The sequence below is a fragment of the Drosophila melanogaster genome, chromosome 3R, assembly GCF_000001215.4.
Source record: "Drosophila melanogaster chromosome 3R".
Taxonomy (NCBI): domain Eukaryota; kingdom Metazoa; phylum Arthropoda; class Insecta; order Diptera; family Drosophilidae; genus Drosophila; species Drosophila melanogaster.
Window position 1 is genome coordinate 13,417,183 of NT_033777.3, and position 18,244 is coordinate 13,435,426.

At 42.5% G+C, this 18,244-nt stretch overlaps 3 protein-coding genes and 1 long non-coding RNA gene across 9 annotated transcripts; 2 read left to right on the forward strand and 2 right to left on the reverse strand.

Annotated features, from left to right (window-relative positions):
- Window positions 1-3,096: 3,096 nt before the first annotated feature.
- On the forward strand, window positions 3,097-5,958 carry Ir87a (Ionotropic receptor 87a; the record flags this gene model as incomplete). Its single annotated transcript, NM_142033.2, has 4 exons — window positions 3,097-4,006; window positions 4,304-4,757; window positions 4,855-5,377; window positions 5,431-5,958. The coding sequence occupies exons 1-4, from the start codon at window positions 3,121-3,123 to the stop codon at window positions 5,956-5,958; spliced, it is 2,391 nt and encodes a 796-aa protein (NP_650290.2). The 5' UTR covers window positions 3,097-3,120.
- Window positions 5,959-8,650: 2,692 nt separating this feature from the next.
- Window positions 8,651-8,996, reverse strand: lncRNA:CR45591 (long non-coding RNA:CR45591). The gene has a single exon (NR_125155.1). It is a non-coding gene; the product is annotated as a long non-coding RNA:CR45591 (long non-coding RNA).
- On the forward strand, window positions 8,801-11,193 carry Act87E (Actin 87E). 3 transcript variants are annotated; one of them, NM_001300385.1, is made up of 2 exons: window positions 8,801-8,860; window positions 9,401-11,193. In NM_001300385.1, the coding sequence occupies exon 2, from the start codon at window positions 9,422-9,424 to the stop codon at window positions 10,550-10,552; it is 1,131 nt and encodes a 376-aa protein (NP_001287314.1). In that variant the 5' UTR covers window positions 8,801-8,860; window positions 9,401-9,421; the 3' UTR covers window positions 10,553-11,193. The 3 variants fall into 3 exon arrangements, with proteins under 3 accessions (NP_001287314.1, NP_477091.1, NP_731812.1); NM_057743.5 differs by having other exon boundaries at window positions 9,401-10,907; NM_169525.2 differs by lacking the exon at window positions 8,801-8,860 and having other exon boundaries at window positions 9,265-10,907.
- Window positions 11,194-11,684: 491 nt separating this feature from the next.
- yrt (yurt) lies at window positions 11,685-17,802 on the reverse strand. 4 transcript variants are annotated; one of them, NM_142034.2, is made up of 10 exons: window positions 16,866-17,802; window positions 16,125-16,272; window positions 15,883-16,059; window positions 14,683-15,751; window positions 14,487-14,621; window positions 14,233-14,352; window positions 14,017-14,171; window positions 13,741-13,907; window positions 13,011-13,568; window positions 11,685-12,587 (listed from the first exon to the last, which is right to left on the reverse strand). In NM_142034.2, exons 1-10 carry the CDS (start codon window positions 17,088-17,090, stop codon window positions 12,423-12,425), a joined length of 2,919 nt encoding a protein of 972 aa, NP_650291.1. In that variant the 5' UTR covers window positions 17,091-17,802; the 3' UTR covers window positions 11,685-12,422. The 4 variants fall into 4 exon arrangements, with proteins under 4 accessions (NP_650291.1, NP_001138046.1, NP_001138044.1 ...); NM_001144574.2 differs by having other exon boundaries at window positions 12,916-13,568; NM_001144572.2 differs by lacking the exon at window positions 14,233-14,352.
- Window positions 17,803-18,244: the final 442 nt, after the last annotated feature.

Sequence of the window (18,244 nt, forward strand, 5' to 3'; positions counted from 1 at the left end):
AGAAACAAAATCTGCGCCAGGTCTGTTGCTGGCCACTCGCTCCATATGACTCGGTGACGATGAACACTTGAACACTTGAACACTTGAACGCTTGAACACTGGAACACCTGAAGATTAATCGCCGCATCGCCAAACGATGGAATAAGTCACACACCGGGAGAAATGAAAAATGAAATTAACATTTTTTCATATGTAAAAGTTATAATAAAGGGCAATTCCTATATTGTTACCAATTTAATAATGTACCTTAATATATAATCATATTCCTTAAATAAAATTCATCAAAACTATTCTTGGCTCAATCAAAATGTTTCTAACTTTGTTCTCCATGCACATGAAAGCAAAATAATAACCCACATATCTCCTCTCATTGTGTCCATTACGAAATGAACTTTAAATATGTTTCAAATTGAGGCTTTTTGGCTGTCCGCTGGTTTCAAATTCTCCAAATGCCTCGTCATCGTCAACGTGCAATTGCTTCATTTGCGCATTCTGTGCGCACAAATGTGAGTTTAATTGAATCAATCTAGGTGGATGGAGGCAGCTCTTGTCGCCCGTTGACAGTTTTATTGCCGCCTCTGTCATCGGCGACAAGGTCTTGATAAATTCGGTGAATTTGGTAAACATTTTAGGCACTCGGGTGGGTTTGGGACCTTTTGGGCCAAGCATTCTAGGCGCCGGATCTCAATCAACTAATATCGCGATCAGCACTAATTCTAAAGCGATTTTAATGGGCCCGCTTAAGTGCTTGCCTCTTGGTTTTCCGTAATGGTCTGCACTTATACCAATTAGACCAATGTGGCTTGAAGGCTCCACCTCCGCAGAAGGAGTGCCAACAGCCGGTTTCGGTTTCCCACAATTGTTTCGTATTATTTTGTGCGGCCCATACTTTCGTTTTCCGTCGATTGTGAATACCACTGGATTATCAATATCCTCCAATAAAATTCAAGCATTGCGGTTGAAGAGTTATTATTACTTCAACCATAAGCTTAATAAATCAGTCTTGAAGTATGTGTGGTCACTAGTTACCCATATGGACACCGAAATAAATAAATGAGGGTCATTTGAGATTTTGCATGAATGAAAAATGATGTGCTATTGTGTAGCTGAAATAGATTTTTCGATATTAGGTGATTAATATTTTTGCAAAGGTATGCATTTTAAATGTATTAACTTTCTTTTCAAGCTCTATATGTATGTTCGATAATGATCTTTTTTTTATGTGCAGTTATGATCGTTTCTATTCTCTTGGCGAAGGTCAGCACCAAGCCAAAAGTGCTGCAACTGACTCCGACTTTGACGCCTTTGGCCAATGCGAAGTATGGCAGACCAGACTGATCCGATATACTTACTATATCTATATATATGTATGGGGACAGAGGGGTTGAAGTGCGCCGGACATGCATGCCAGCTTTGTTTTCAAACGTCAAGCTAATAAATTGTCAGAAATGCACGCTTGTGGCATAACGAAATTCGAATACCTTTTGCCAAATGAGTCATTCTAAGGTTTCTATGATATATACAAATCGCAGCCTAATGATTGGTTGGTAATCGTATCAGTTGGAGAGCAAAAAATTGTATAGCTATGATTTTAAAATATTTATATCACTTGGAACATTGCTTTAGCATATTCGGCCAAAATAAAAATGTATTGAATTTATGTACTTATTCGTTAGCCCGCAGTCTGAATTTATGTACTTATTTATTAATCCGCAATCTATATTCAAAAGTAAAAAACAAGTCTATTTTCTTTTGTGCTGCAAACACAAATATGTATTAACAAATTACCATACCGACTAGGCAAGTGATTTTTATGTTTTTTTTTTTGTGGTACAGAGTCATTTTAAATAATAAAATTTATTATAAATTTTAGATCAGGCAGGAGAACGCAGAAATAACAAGAAGCGTCTCTTAGTCGAATTACTCGCCAATTTAACGCATTTCAAATATTCTACATACTTAACATATTTTGTAGCTCATGACCACAGAATTCAAAACTGGCTCAACTTTTACCAACGGGCATGTCGATAAAATGAAACTTAAACTGCTGCCTGGTTGGGAAATTATTCAATTTCAGTAACTTATAGACACCGTTCTGGCAACAATCTTGCAATAATTGACTCTTGATTGCCTAATTGTAGTGTTTTAGTGTTTCAGATAGTCCCGATTGTGAATTGATTGGATTTAATGCTTGTAAAGGTGTGAGACATAAAAGTGTTCAAAGTTTATAGCTAGCTAATGACGAATATGGAAATTGAAAATGGTATGTCTTGCGCAATGCAAGCCATAAAAAATTGTGCGTTTTTGAAATATGTTGCCGGCCAAGAGATAAATAAAAATGAGGCCAATTTGCTGGATTCAAAATCTGGTGACCACCAAGATTTTGCAATTCAATCGCATGTTGTCGTGTAAATCGTTTTTTATGCACACGCGCTCTATTTAATTTGTTTTTTCTTTTACATACGGTGCGTTATAATTTATGATTCCAAAATGTCAGGCCTCGTTGTTCCCGCGAGTAGCTCAAATTTGTATTTATTGTCAAATGGATAAGACTCCACCAGACCGTTGTAAGGAATAGTCGAAATATAGTCAGAGTTGTCGCAGTTTATCTTTTAAAATAGTTAGATTACTTGCAAGTACTTCTAAATTCGAAATATTCTAAATAGAGAGAAAAATGCAGTATAAAATAAAACAAAGTACAAAACTTCAGTTATAGCTTGTCATATTTTTTGTATACCTTGTATGTTTGAACGAATAACATTTCAACCAAAAAAGCTAAAGTGCTAGCACTGAGTTCATCTAATTGAAGTTGCAGTCATTGCGGTATATTGGTTCAGAGAGATTTTTAGATATGACTTGTCGCAATTCAATTGAAGCTTCGGCGTTTATGACGGGGCCATAAAAAATCGTGGCCTAAACAAACAGACCAAGCAGAATGTGGGGAAAAATATTATTCATATTAATAATATTCGCAGCCGAGAGGCTCGAATAAGCCCAGAGATTGGGAAATTAACATAATTGCAGTATAATAACTGAGTCGGTTCCCTTGGGGGCTGCGAGTGCGTTACCCGCCCCAAGTGGGCGTGGTAAATGGGCGTGGATCAGTCATTCGTTTGCGGCATGTCCACACCTGAGCAACGTTTTTGGTTGGCGGCCTTGCTGTTCCTCTTGAGTCAGCATTCCGAAGTTCGTGGATTCGGAATAAATCTGATGAAGGTTCAAACCGAAGATAAAGGACAGGAGGCTTGCATCCTGGCATTGCTACGAAAGTATTTCGATTCTGGTGATGGACTCTCGGGTTCAGTACTATGCATCAATCGCAACTATCAGTTGCCCAATATCGAAGAGCAGTTACTAAGAGGAGTAAACAATTACGAGAATTATCCTTGGAGCCTGTTGATAACCAACTCCAGGGAGGGACCTTCCCCAGCGAAGTTTCTAATGAACGAGAAGCCACAGTGCTATTTCCTTATTGTGGATAACCTGGAGGACGAGGACCTAGATGAGGTATTCGAGCATTGGAAAGGTATGGTCAACTGGAATCCCCTGGCTCAATTCGTCGTCTATTTGGCCAGTTTGGAGGAAACGGACGAGGAGATGAACGACCTAATGGTGGAACTTCTTCTAACATTTATAAACAAGAAGATCTTCAACGTGAATGTTATAGGGCAGAGCGAGGAAAATCAATTTTACTACGGTAAAACTGTTTTTCCCTACCATCCGGACAATAATTGTGGTAATCGTGTGATATCTGTGGAATTACTGGATGCCTGTGATTATCCGAGTGAAGAAACGGATAGCGAGGATGAAAATGATGAAGATGAGGGAGATGGAGCCCAGGAAGAGGATGATGGTCCCCAGGAGGAGGGAGATGGAGAACAGGAGGAGGAAGATGGACCCCAAGAGCAGGAAGATGGAGACCAGGCGAAGGGAGATGAAGGTCAGGAGAATGACGACGGTGGCCTAGAGAACAAGGTGGAAAATGAGTTCCGAATTGGGGCAAGTGGTGAAAATATTGAGGAAAATTCCGAGTCTGCTACTACTAGTCAAGGAGCTACTGAGAATAATATAACTGAAATAGAAACTGTAACGGTTGAAAATATGGATTATGATGAAAATCCTGAAGGAACTAGGTTTTATCATTCTATAAAATCGCAAGAAAACTTGCTAAGACAATTTGTAACGCCTAAAAATTATTATTCTGATAATTCGCTTGAAAATACAAGTGTATTTCCTGAAACAAACTATGATAACCGAAGTGATTCCAATAACGAGACTAACGCTGATGAATTCCCTGGAATAGATGATGATGAACTTGAGAATGATTTGAGTTCCAATTCCTCCGAGCCAGAAGCTATTATCGAGGAATTTTTTCGGGCCAAGTTCGAGGATAAATTCCCACGCGACCTCAGTGGGTGTCCTCTCACAGCATCGTTTCGTCCATGGGAACCATATATTTTTCGCAACAGCGAGGAACAACCCGTGGATGACTACTACTACGGTTTGCAAGGGGATGAAGATGACTACAACGACACATCTCCAAATTATGGCGAATCGGACGACGAAAGCTATGCTGATCCAGGGGAGGACGGTGATGGAGCCATTCCAGACACAGAAACTCAATCCGGTGGAAAGCTCAAGTTGAGTGGAATCGAGTACGAAATGGTGCAGACCATCGCCGAGCGTCTGCACGTTAGCATCGAAATGCAGGGCGAAAACAGCAATTTGTATCACCTTTTTCAGCAATTGATCGATGGGTAAGCCTGATTAATATATATAAAATATAAGGTCCCGTACTCGGTCCCGTTTTTTATTTAATAAATAATTAGTTTATGTTTTTATATTTAATCGCAGTGAAATAGAGATGATAGTCGGAGGAATAGATGAAGATCCGAGCATCAGTCAGTTCGTTTCCAGTTCCATTCCTTATCACCAGGACGAACTCACATGGTGTGTGGCCAGGGCAAAGCGCAGACATGGGTTCTTCAATTTCGTGGCCACTTTCAATGCGGATGCTGGCTTTCTGATTGGAATCTTTGTGGTTACATGCTCTCTGGTTGTTTGGCTGGCTCAACGCGTATCAGGCTTCCAATTGCGGAATCTCAATGGATATTTCCCCACCTGCTTGAGGGTGTTGGGAATCTTGCTTAACCAGGCCATTCCGGCACAGGATTTTCCAATTACATTAAGGCAGTTGTTTGCGCTTTCTTTTCTAATGGGCTTCTTCTTTAGCAACACATATCAGAGTTTTCTGATCAGCACACTGACAACTCCACGTAGTTCCTATCAGATCCACACTCTGCAAGAGATCTATAGCAATAAAATGACCGTGATGGGCACCTCCGAGCATGTCAGACATCTGAACAAGGATGGTGAGGTGAGTTACTATCCCATTTTCGATCATGGAAATTAATGGGAATTCATTTTTAGATCTTCAAGTACATACGCGAAAAGTTTCAGATGTGCTACAATTTAGTGGACTGCCTCAATGATGCAGCTCAAAACGAACATATCGCCGTTGCTGTTTCCAGACAGCACTCTTTTTACAATCCCCGAATCCAACGAGATCGTCTCTACTGCTTCGACCGCCGAGAATCCCTGTATGTCTATTTGGTTACCATGCTACTGCCGAAGAAGTACCATTTGCTGCACCAGATAAACCCGGTGATTCAGCATATCATCGAATCGGGTCACATGCAAAAGTGGGCACGCGATCTGGACATGCGACGCATGATCCACGAGGAGATAACAAGGGTGCGAGAAGATCCTTTCAAGGCTCTCACCTTTGATCAGTTTCGCGGAGCCATCGCATTTTCCGGGGGACTTTTGTTGGTTGCCAGCTGCGTCTTTGCCTTCGAGTTGTGCTACGTTAAATATGTCTATCGCACTGAAAAAAGGGAAAGGAAAACGAAAAAAATCACGAAAAAAGTTCATAATATTAAAATTCAACATGATTAGAAATTGAAGTGGCGAAAATGACTTTGGCATTTCTATGATAATTGACATGCAAAATAAATAAATAATCAAAAATCGAGAAACGGGTATAGCTACTTTACAAAGTAATAACAAAATCATTTCTGCTATAATAAAATCTTAAAAGCCCATATAGCATCTATAGCTGCATATTGTATTCTTTACATTGCACATACATATATATATTGATCACGCATACGCCCTGTATAACCAAACATGTGCATTGAATTAAAGGCATTAAATGCATATTAAATATTAAAAATATCGAAATAATGCTTGAAGAGATTCATAAATATGCTTGCATATTAATATTTTCTTGGCACAATATTCAATTTAAAAATACAGCTTTGCCATACACCGTGTAATGCAGTCTACTTGGCCGCTGCACAGTAAGAAAATGCGTATCATTTTGATTTAGATAATAAAAGGCGAATTTCCCAGATGTCCCAAATGTCAAAATTCATCTAAGCTTGATAATAAATGTTCACTAATTTATATGTAAAGGTTTTTGATTGTTTGCATCGGTACTTGTGGCTGGTAGAGGGTAGAGATAGCTACTTGAGTTTTTCACTGTTGCACAAACTCTTAATATTTTTCCTCGTGTTCCGTACTCATATCCGTAGTAGCATCCGCAGCCGTAGCTGCTGGCGATGCGGCTGGTTGTCAGAAAGGCAAACAAGCGCGCACGCCGCCAACGTCAAGCTGTCGTCGGCATTCTCCTCCGTTGTTTGGCGCATCCTTAAAAGGTGGTGGTGGCCCAATGCTCGACCTGGTATGTTCTTTTTTGTGGTGGCCTGGCTGGTTGGCTGGTGCCTCCTCTTCGGAAGACGCTGCCACAATCAAATATATGTGATTTTCTCAGATTTTTATAAATAATATTTTCAGGCAGCACATTTGTTGCAGTATCATCAAATTGGCAGATTTGTGTTGTTGCTGGCCAACACAATTCAATCAGCTGCTGGGCAGCTAATGTGGGCCGAAAAATTTCACAAAAAAATAATACACAACTGTTAACATATATTCATGTTTATTTTTATATTAATGATGACCAGCTAGGCGTTGTGGCAAACCAAATGAATGGCGCCCAACAAGGCGTTGTGAAAATGTTTGCCGATTACTCAGCTGATAGCGGGGAAAACAGAGTGAATGAACGCATATATACATATGTGGGAAATTCTATATTATTTATGGAAAGTAACATCATTAGTGGGGATCATGGAGATTGAATACAATATTTAATAAAAGTTAAGACATTTCCAGTAGGTACTAGACACGGTACATAATCATTTCTGTCAAGAAATTGTATTTCCTCACCTGTGATAATTGGCCACTCGCATACTTATCTAGATTTAAATATACAAATTTCGTAAGTTCCTTACTAAAAATAGAATTCCAAACTCTAGATACGTTTCTACGCGTAAGCGTCCAAGAATCTCTTGCAAAAACGTGAGAGCGCACGGTTTTCATTTAAATTATTTTTGCTTTCCCCGACTTTTCCATCTCATACACGGTTTTCCCACCCACACCAACACTCTCAACGAATTGAGAGAATATGTGTAGTGTAAACAACAAACGCATTTTTCCGTTTGTTATTATTTTTAAAAATTCTCATAGCACCATATAAGTCTATTAAGAGTTTTGATCATTAACTGAATAGCTTTCAATGATCTCGTTTGTGATTGATGAGTGTGTGCCAAGAAGAAAAACTCGAAGAGAAATGTTAATGGCCAAATAAGTTGGGGCGTATTAATTAATGTCAATTTGGCCAACCGAAAAAATCTGGCAAATCTATAAATGCACTATTCGCTCTATTAACAATTTTCCGTTTGTGTTTATGGCTTTTGGGTCCCTAACCAGCTATCCCCAAAACCAACAACCAACCCACCCACCCAGAAAAACAGCCCACACCCAACAAATTATGGCCGAGAGAATGCGGCGGTATATAAGTTTTGGTTTAGTTTTGAAATTCTTATTTCTAATTGCGAGTGCGTTCTCATCATCGCTGAGAGATTTCCATCGCAACCATGTATGGATTGGGCCAACGTGCAAATGTTGATTAAAAATTAGACAAAACAAAAAACGAACACGCCACCCATACATCTGCAGACACCTCCGCAGCTGCAGACAAAGATATAGCAACAGATACAAATACATATAAAGATAACGATTCGGATTCGGATGGAGAGCAAACATTACGCCTACGATTGGGATGCTCCGATCCGGAGGATCTTCTCGGGTGTGAGTGTCTGTGTGCCATCGCGATGTTGTTTACCAAGGCGCTCAGATCCGTCTGTTTCTCTGTTTCTCAGTCGATATTACACAAAGAGAAAATGTTGAAAGCTGTGACCTAAACATCACCAAGTTCACAAGCCTTTACTTAGCTTTAAACCAAATAATTAAAAGTATTAAATATTTTTCTGGCATATTTACTTAATAATATAATAATAATACTTAAGAAGTAGTTTGTGGTATGATATTTTAATATTAGAAAATCATTACACAATAGAAAATAGGTACAAAATTGATTATTTTCATTCCATCATATGCGCTTTACAAAAATCTATATTTTCTCATAACATATTTTGAGCCATCTTTCCTGCAGTGCACCATCTGGGAAATTATGAACGAAGCGAGCAGAAGTCCAAAAGCAAAAATCCAACGAAAACAAATTATTTTTAAAAGAAACTCAGAATCTCCCCCCGCCGGCGCAATGTGCATCCATGTGCACATGTGTGCCGAGAGGCGATTGAGTGTGCGTGCGGAAAATATCTAAAACGACTGAGGGTCGCCAGAATGGTATAAATATTAGCGCATCTCGGTCCAGCGACCACTCGCAGTTCTACAGCGAAAGTGTTGATTTGGATTTCTAGTTTTTCTTCGTCTAACGGTTAGTATACTCCACATCCACCAATTCCGTCTGTCTGGTTGACTTTTACCCAATCCGATGCTGGATCCAGTGTACAGTGCCCAACTTTCTGAAAAGAAAGATACTTTGGAAAGATAGAGATCTCAACAAACAACATATTTGACAAGGAGCAGAAAAAGTTTAATCAACGATCCTTAAATGTTTGGTTTTTAATAGTGACTAATTTTTGTTTAAAAAAACATTCTTTAAAATGTTAAAACTGAAAAATATTAGTTGTTTGATCTTAAATCAAAAATTATAATTAATTAAAACTTTTATTAAAGTATGTAATATTTTCAAAAGTTGAAGACAGCCCTTTTTTATTAATTTTAATGATTGCTCCTCTGCAAAGATACTCTTTCTTTTAAAGTCATACATGTTCTGAGGCAACACCTACACGTATTTCATAATTTCACACTTACACACAAGATTACAATTAAAATCCATACCCAATCCGAATACCGAAAGCCCACTTCTCACTTCTCCTTCTAAAAACCGCCTCCGTTCTCGTTGTTGTTGCAGTGAAAACAGCCAGTAGCCAAGATGTGTGACGATGAGGTTGCCGCATTGGTCGTGGACAATGGTTCCGGAATGTGCAAGGCAGGATTCGCCGGCGATGATGCGCCCCGCGCCGTCTTCCCCTCGATTGTGGGTCGTCCCCGTCATCAGGGCGTAATGGTGGGCATGGGACAGAAGGACTCCTATGTTGGTGATGAGGCCCAGAGCAAGCGTGGTATCCTCACCCTGAAATACCCCATCGAGCACGGCATCATCACCAACTGGGACGATATGGAGAAGATCTGGCACCACACTTTCTATAACGAGCTGCGCGTCGCCCCCGAGGAACACCCCGTCCTGCTGACCGAGGCCCCCCTGAACCCCAAGGCCAATCGCGAGAAGATGACCCAGATCATGTTCGAGACCTTCAACGCACCCGCCATGTATGTGGCCATCCAGGCTGTGCTCTCGCTGTACGCCTCCGGTCGTACCACCGGTATTGTCCTCGACTCCGGTGACGGTGTCTCCCACACCGTGCCCATCTACGAGGGTTACGCCCTGCCCCACGCCATCCTGCGTCTGGATCTGGCTGGTCGCGATTTGACCGACTACCTGATGAAGATCCTGACCGAGCGCGGTTACTCATTCACCACCACCGCTGAGCGTGAAATCGTTCGCGACATCAAGGAGAAGCTGTGCTATGTTGCCCTGGACTTTGAGCAGGAGATGGCCACCGCCGCCGCCTCCACATCCCTGGAGAAGTCATACGAGCTTCCCGACGGACAGGTGATCACCATCGGCAACGAACGTTTCCGCTGCCCAGAGTCGCTGTTCCAGCCCTCTTTCCTGGGAATGGAATCGTGCGGCATCCACGAGACCGTGTACAACTCGATCATGAAGTGCGATGTGGACATCCGTAAGGATCTGTATGCTAACATCGTCATGTCGGGTGGTACCACCATGTACCCTGGTATTGCCGATCGTATGCAGAAGGAGATCACCGCCCTGGCGCCGTCCACCATCAAGATCAAGATCATTGCCCCACCGGAGCGCAAGTACTCCGTCTGGATCGGTGGCTCCATCCTGGCCTCCCTGTCCACCTTCCAGCAGATGTGGATCTCCAAGCAGGAGTACGACGAGTCCGGCCCAGGAATCGTCCACCGCAAGTGCTTCTAAGCGATCTAAACACCACAGACACTGCAAACCACACGGGCATTGAGACCCAACCACACCACGCCACAGAACACCACACAACAACAACAAGAACAACATGAACAGCAACAACCAAATACCAAATCAAGATCTATAGCCTAGTGCTATTGATGATTAATCTTAAGTTAAAACCTCTTGCTGCCCTGCCATCCAAAGAAAACCGAAGGAACCGCGATTGTAACAGCATGTATTATACTTATATTAATATTTATTGGAGAGCCGCTTGATGGCGCTGAAGGAGGAGTTGAGGAGACACAAGAATGCAAAATTTTACAGTTTTAAAAATAAATTATACTAGCATCCTCTATAAATTAAATCTAAATTTTAAACGAAACGTATCTTTTATTCGCTGCAAGCGGCATGCTATGCGATTATTTTTAGCGACGCACAGGAAATTACGAAATTTTGCACGCCCACTGCAAAGAGCGAAATCTGGAGGTGGATCTCCTCGACTGGGGTGCACATACATATGTACATATGTGGCTGGGGATGAGCACGGTAATCCCAGCATAGACGCCTCCAAGACAGTCCATTTTTGCCCATTGCCAGTCGGTGCAGGAGCTGCCCCCCTCGTCGTGGATCTAAAAATACAGACCAAAGGAAACAACAAAAGCGGCAAATCAACATGCCGAAGTATTAACAAATGTCTTCTAAGACTACAGTCAACCCACAGTAGATTGAACAAATATGTGACTTTGAATGTCAGAATATCAACTTTAAAGGGATTCGAAAATATATATTTTTAAAACTAAACTAATTAGGAATACAAGAGCTCGCTGAAAACAGTCTTCGTTCAAGACCTAGTTAAGTATATTTTAGGTATGTTCCACTGTAACAATGTGTGAGATGGCCGTTTTTTTGGAGTTAACATAGCCGCTGGGAGAAGCGACCGCCGGCTGTCTTTTAAATTGCAGTGCCACGACCTCGGGGGCTGCAAAAATATCTTGGAATTTCAAGTACATTTGTGTGGCTGGTCCGGGACGCTTGTACTTGAAGATCGAGCAGACAGACGACACCAGGCAGATGGGCCTCCTCGGGACTCGGGATTCCTGGAATGGGGTGCCCAAATCGAAAATAGACGAGATACGGGTAGGGTATGTTGTACTGTATACATGATGCATAAATGCACTTTTTATTGAATATTTTATACATTTAAATGCTTCAACATCGTTGCTGTATGCTTAGACAAAAAATAATTGAGTGGATTGCTTGCACTTAACATTTCGTTGGTGTGTGGTAAGTCATTTTTTCGGTTCTGGGACCCCCGGCGGACAATACATTTACAAAAATACTCGCACAATTACATTCAATTCAGCTCATTTCGATTTGTATACTTTCAGTCAATTTTGTGGCTGCAGTTTAAAATTTCGTTGTTCTTAGTGGTCTGCTAGTTGTTAATTGGAATACTGCACATTAAACGGTCCTCACATCTCTTAGCTATAATATAAGCCTAGTATATTAAGCAGAACGCCCAACATCACGTTTTTATTTTCTGTTAAAAATCCAGTCTATACACTTACAGTTAGCGGTTGAATACTTTATTAAGTACACGGTTTAGCACATTTCGTTCCTCGATATCGCATCGGTGTATATGATATATGTAAAGTATATAAATATAGATCATTAAGGCACATTTAGGGACAGTATGCTTTTGATTGGACCTGCTCTCTCATTGTCTTTTTGTCGTTGCTCTCGCTTGGAATGCTTAAAACTCGTCTAAGTTTGTCTACGATAAAATACGAATACGTTACGTCTGCCTAAATTTCCATAGCTACCGATTATAAATTAGAACATTTAGCTTATACGCGGAGTAGGGGTTACTGTTAAACAATAATTACAACTGGGTTGTAATAACGGATTTTCGAATGATGGCCGACTCGCGTCCCTTGGGTGCCGATACCACCTCCGAGGAAACCAGCCAGGGCGATACCATGTCTTTGCTGTTGCTGCTGGACGGAAACGGAATGCGACTGCTGTCCGGATAATTGCTCGGAGTTTTCTGTGCCAAAGATCAAAACGAGTGTTAATACGGCAGGTCAAGTGGGTCAATGGCCTTAAAATGGTTAGTGGAGTGCAGATTGACATGAAAACGAAAAAAGGCGAGACAGACATCTGCGGCAAGCCGCAGCTCATATACCCTTGCAGATGATTATATGTTTACATCAGCTTATTATTATGTGATTCGACTAGGGTAGGTAAAATTGTTGTTTTCTAAATGAATTCAAATGATGAAGTCAGGAAGGGGCCTTCATATTAAAAAGCTATTTTAGGTTATAGATCCGATCACAAATTTGTTTTAAGTACTAAAGAAAAAATACTTGTTGTACCTTCTGCAAGAGTATAGCAAAACGTTAGTTAATAGTTGAGGCCAGTTTAAAGACAGACAGTAAAAGCGTAGACATAAGCTCGCAGGTGCTCAAACCTTTTCACTCGGCGGCGCATCGACTTCACTGTGGTTTTGATTCAGATTTAGACTCTGATTCATCTGCTGGTTGGTTTTCTGCGATTCCAAGCGCTCCTGTTCACTGAGCGTGGAGAAGAGCAAGGTGCCGGCACTGGGCGTCGAGCTGCCCGCCGGCTTGGCAGCAGTTTCGGCAGTGATACTGCCGCTGGCATTATTGTTTATGATGTTGTTAATGAATATTTCATTAATGAGTATTTCGGCGGCCGAGGCGTTGCTCAAAGCGGGAGCCACTGACTCCGAGGCGGTCGTGCTAACGGTGGCGGTGGGGCTGCTGGGCGTGCTGATGGTGGTCACACTGGTAAGGGTTGTATTGCACCCGCTTCCGGTATTATTCAGATTCGCAGGCAGCGACGACGGCGGAGTGAGTGGTGCACTGAATCCAGACACAAAGGTGGCATTACTATAGGGTCCATTTCCATTGGTGGTGGTGGTAGCGGTGCTCGAAGTGCTGGAACTACTGCTACTACCCGTCGACGGCTTCTGTTCCGGTATGCTGAGCGTCAGCTTATCGCCTCCCTATTTTTGTGGTTTAGCAAGCATACAGACACAAGCACATGGAAACAACACACGCAATACCACGGATAAACATTAAGTGCGGACAACGAATGGAAATAAGAACGTATAAACAGAAGGCATGAAACGAGTGCAATGCAGTGGGCTTAAACTGGTTCGCTGGCCAACAACTTACCACTGATATGTAGGTGGCGTTCAGGGAATCCGGTCCATCGCTGTGTGCATGGTTGTTGCTGCTGTTTGTGTTGCTCGTGTGCATGTTGCTGCTGTGGGCGGCCGGTACGAACATCTGATTGGTAAGCTTGGCGTTGCCTCCGGCACCCAGCTCCTCCTCAACGCGAGCTGCAGGATTTGTTAATTAATATTTCCTTAGTATTAAGCCAAAGAGAAAATGCTTGCAAAATATGTAGGCGTGCAAGAGCTTTTCAACCAATTAAGTTGGTAAACTCACCCTTTAAAATATTGCACTTGATGTTGCCAGGCGGCAGGGCCGTGGTGTTCACATTGGCCAGTTTCACTTGGTTATTGGGTTTCTCGTTGGCGTTCGAGAGGCGCTTCAGTGTCTCCGTGTTGTGGTCCATGTCGAAGGTCTTGTTGATAGTCACCCTGCCAAAATATCACACTGCCGTCAGTATATTTTTTAATATCTAAACATGGGTTACGCTACCTGATACTGTTAGCATCATTAATGGCTTCGTTTGCTAGCACTGATGGGGATGGATCTTTGACAATGGACTTAAGCAATGAGTCTAGCTCTCTATCTTTATCCGACAAGCCGCTCTTAACACTGCACAATGATGGACACAACACAGAAAGACAGATGAAAAACAAACACAGAAACAGGCGAATTAGTTAATCGGGACGTTAAAGCAATAAATATATATAAGGTACAATGATAGTATAAATACACCAAAGGTTTACCTGAGCTGACCGGAGCTAATGGAAGCCTTGCCAAAGCTGCCGTGGTGGGAGCTCGTTGCATTTCTAAATGGATTGGTTTCATCAAAGTTCTTAGTGGCGTTCGGTGAGTATGGTGGTGTGTAGTCTGGATCCAATCTTAAAAAAAAAGTTACATTTAAAAAGGGAACGGAAAGGTAATTATAGATAAACTTCTTACTTCACAGTCAATCCTGACGCCTTGCCAATAGATCCAATCTTGCTGTACGCCGGATCCTCGTTGCTGAAGTTGGACTTGAGGGAGTTGCGACCCAGCGAAGCAAAGTTGGCTGCTGCCTGGGATGAGGAGCTGATGGAGCCGCTGCAAGCCGCATCCGGTTCAATAATGGCAGAGTTTTGAATGACAGTAAGCACCGAAGGCGAAGGTGTAACAGTGATGAACTGATCCGTGGAAATGAGCGAGTCGAAGGCGTCGTTATTGTTATCGTTGTTAGGAGTCGGTGTCGATACTTGGGAAGATACTAAGGGAGTAGCCGGTGCAGGCGATTGGGATGCGGCTGCGGCAGCCGCAGCGGCAGCAGCTCGAGCATTAACCGAGGCCACAGCCGACACCGCCGCCTCCTGGGAAGCCTTTTGACGTTCGCGCAACAGGTGCGACTGACGGCTAGCAAATCTCTGCGATGGTCGTCTCTCAAATTGGACCGTTCTCCTGGCTCGACTCTGCTGCGTGGTCTGGAACTCGGTGCGACCGGAATACCGGAAGCGAGAGCCCATACGGAAGAAGTTTTGACGGGCGGAGGGGCCTTTGACCGGCGCCCTAAGCCGGAAGAAGGTGTGGTGCTCCACGGCGCACTTCCACAGGTGTTTGCACGCCTTCTCGTTGTACAGCCGGAAGACAAAGGTGTGCTCCTGCTCTCTTCCCTCGTCGTCATCCTCGATCACAATAAGAGTCAATTTCTTTTTCTTGAAATCCAGCTTACTGATCTTGGGCCAGAAGAACAGGCCGATCTTCTGATCGCGTTCGAAAACAAGTATTCCGGTGGGCGTAAGGCCAAGGTGGTATTCGCAGCCATCCTTTCCGAGCACCGTGTGCATGTCAACACCGTACATATCCAGCCACTTGGCCTTGTTCAGGAATGCCGTTTCTGCTTGAGCAGGTGTGAGACCACGGCACGTCTTGTACTCGTCTAGTATGGCTATCTCCAGGTCCTCCGTTTGCTCGGGCACAAAACGGAACTCCGAGACGGTGGCGGCGGAATGCTCCTGATTGTCATAGTCGCCCAGTTCAGCTGTGAGTGAAAAATAAACAATTAGTCAAATAGTTAAGGAAACTCGTGCTATATCGATGAACTCATAAAACTGTTTTTAAAGATGAGTGAATCCGTCAAATTAAATCAATGAAATGAAGAAAAACACCTACACTGCAATGCCAAAGCACAGAGTTCGGTGGCCTTGTCCTCCGGACAGTCGAGTCGCCCCTCGAGAAGATCTTGTTTCAGTTGCAAGAAGAACAGGTAGCGGGTCAGCTCTTCGCGCAGTGTATTGGGTTCCGAAGAGTAAAACTTCACCTTCAGCCGGAACGTGTAGGGCGGCCCAACTGCGGGAAAGGTAAAATAATTAGTATTGTTTGGCCCACGTAATTGGTTTCACACATTAACTCACTTTTGACCTGCTTCTTGATGGGCTTGGTGGGATCTAGCCAGTGCTTGACGTGATTGGCATCCATGAACTGCAGCCCAAAGTAATCCTTCTCGATGATGTCCAGTGCGTAGAATACCTGTTCGTACAAAAAGCTGCCCAATGCCTTTTTCTGCAATCGCAAACAGCAAAGTGGAAAATTAATGCTTCCGACGGGGGGCAGGTGTAAATCAATGCGACCCTGAACTAATCACGTTCGCTTAGCGGGTTAAATTATGTGCTGATCAGCAGCAATTTGCTTATTTTTATCACACGGACTGAGGCAATGCAAGCTGCGGTAGTGTCTTCATTAGGGTGGACCAATAAATGAAATGGTTAAAACGTTTGCTACACAATTGTTTTGGGCTGTTTTGAGAATTCAATACTTCTCTTAGCAGAGTGCATTTAATGGACAATAAATACCCTGACTTACTTCTTAATATAAATAATATTTCTGAGCTCAAATTTAAAATTCGTATAAAGGATAGAGCTAAAGATGATTCGTAAAATTTAAGACATTATTTATTTAGTACGTAATACTGAGCCGCCCTACCAACCACTTTAGCTCTATCTTTATCTCTACCTTGACGGTATTCTCTTATAAGATCCAATCGCTTGTTTGTTTGCCTTCCGAAAATTACTGCCAACGGCAGCAGTTTAAAGGGTGAAAGCCAAAAAATCGAAAATGGGCCAAATGTAATTCGATGTGGGCCCTCCTGTACTCACCGATAATTCGATGGAAAGGTCAGTGTTGTCCAGCAGAATGACGCGGCAGTCGATTTTGTTCTTGTTGACCACGATGCGTTGTGGCTTTATTTGTGAGCTGCCGCCGGAGGTGATGGCACCACCACCCCCAGCCACGCCCACCGCGGAACTAGTTGCCCCGCCGCCCTCTCTCGAATTATCCACATAGTTGTTGCGCACCTTGCGACGGCTTAGAAAACGGAGCATTTTTCTGGATTTTGTTTGGTTTTAAACGTGTGTATGTATGTATTATATATTGCGGGTGGTCGTTATTGTTGTTTTCTATGTGTTGTTTTTATGGAATTGTTGCCAAGGCAGCCGAATGCACCGATAATTCACCTGTGTGCTCACCTCGGCTGGGGAAAAAAGACAGCGCAGACATCAAAAAACCCCTCACACGCACACACGCGCAGCCAACTTGTTCTGGCCAACACACACGTACACTGACTAACCAACACACTTGCAAGCGATAGACGCCCCCGTTTTACTTAAGTTTTCCTTTTAGTTTTTTGTTTTTTTCTTCACTTTTGGTTCGGGGAGCTGAGCTAAAGTTGCTGGCCAAAGTGGGCGCTCCTTTCGGGCGGTTTCTTTACTACGGGTTTTGGCTCGTCGCACCCCCTCCCCCGCGAAAAAATCACTGTTAGCCTGGTTTTTGGTTGGCGAAAAAGAGGAGAGAGAAAAAACAGGCCAGCCAAACACGTTAGTTCCCGCTTCGCGAGGCGACTTTCCGGGTATTCAATCACTTGTTTTCACACTTTATTTTGTTGGCGGTGCTGCATCGTCCGGTCACTATTATGTTTTGTTATTATTTTGGGCTATTTAAGTGCACTTTCGGAATTTTTTTAGGAGTAGAATGTAAGAATGGCCGCAGTAGTTGTTGATCTTATGCGAGCAGTGTGACCAGATGTGGTCACGACAAATATACCAAGTACACAACAAATTGTACATGTCGGTTTTCGGTATTTCTGTGTGACCGTCGAATTCAAATCAGGTGCAGAGCCACGATATTCGTTGAGCTAAGACACGAACCTCCCCGCTTGGCTAGAAAACAGCTAATTCGTCCATTTCAATTTTACTTTCTTAATTTTCCACTTGGTTTTTCATGTAACCTGTATTTTGATAGAAAATATTATAAAAGATCTTACAACAAATGATAATTTCCAAAAATTAAACAAATGGAAGTAAAGATTGATTTCAACAAATTTTCTATACGTTGTGCAGAAAATTCTAATTAATTAAATTTATCCAAACTCATCAAGTATTTTGCTACAGTGTGATTCTTTCAATTCAAAATTGTTCAACGTTATATTTATTAGCTAATACACATGGGATAATTAAATAAATCAGAAGAAGAAAGCACG

Excerpts from the sequence above, each read along its gene's own strand:
- Act87E (NM_001300385.1), top strand. The coding sequence starts at position 9,422 with ATGTGTGACGATGAGGTTGCCGCATTGGTCGTGGACAATGGTTCCGGA.
- yrt (NM_142034.2), bottom strand. The coding sequence starts at position 17,090 with ATGCTCCGTTTTCTAAGCCGTCGCAAGGTGCGCAACAACTATGTGGAT. Across the intron at positions 16,060-16,124 it reads CATCAAGAAGCAGGTCAAAA|TTGGGCCGCCCTACACGTTC; the intron begins GTGAGTTAATGT and ends CCTTTCCCGCAG. Across the intron at positions 15,752-15,882 it reads CTGTGCTTTGGCATTGCAGT|CTGAACTGGGCGACTATGAC; the intron begins GTAGGTGTTTTT and ends TTTCACTCACAG.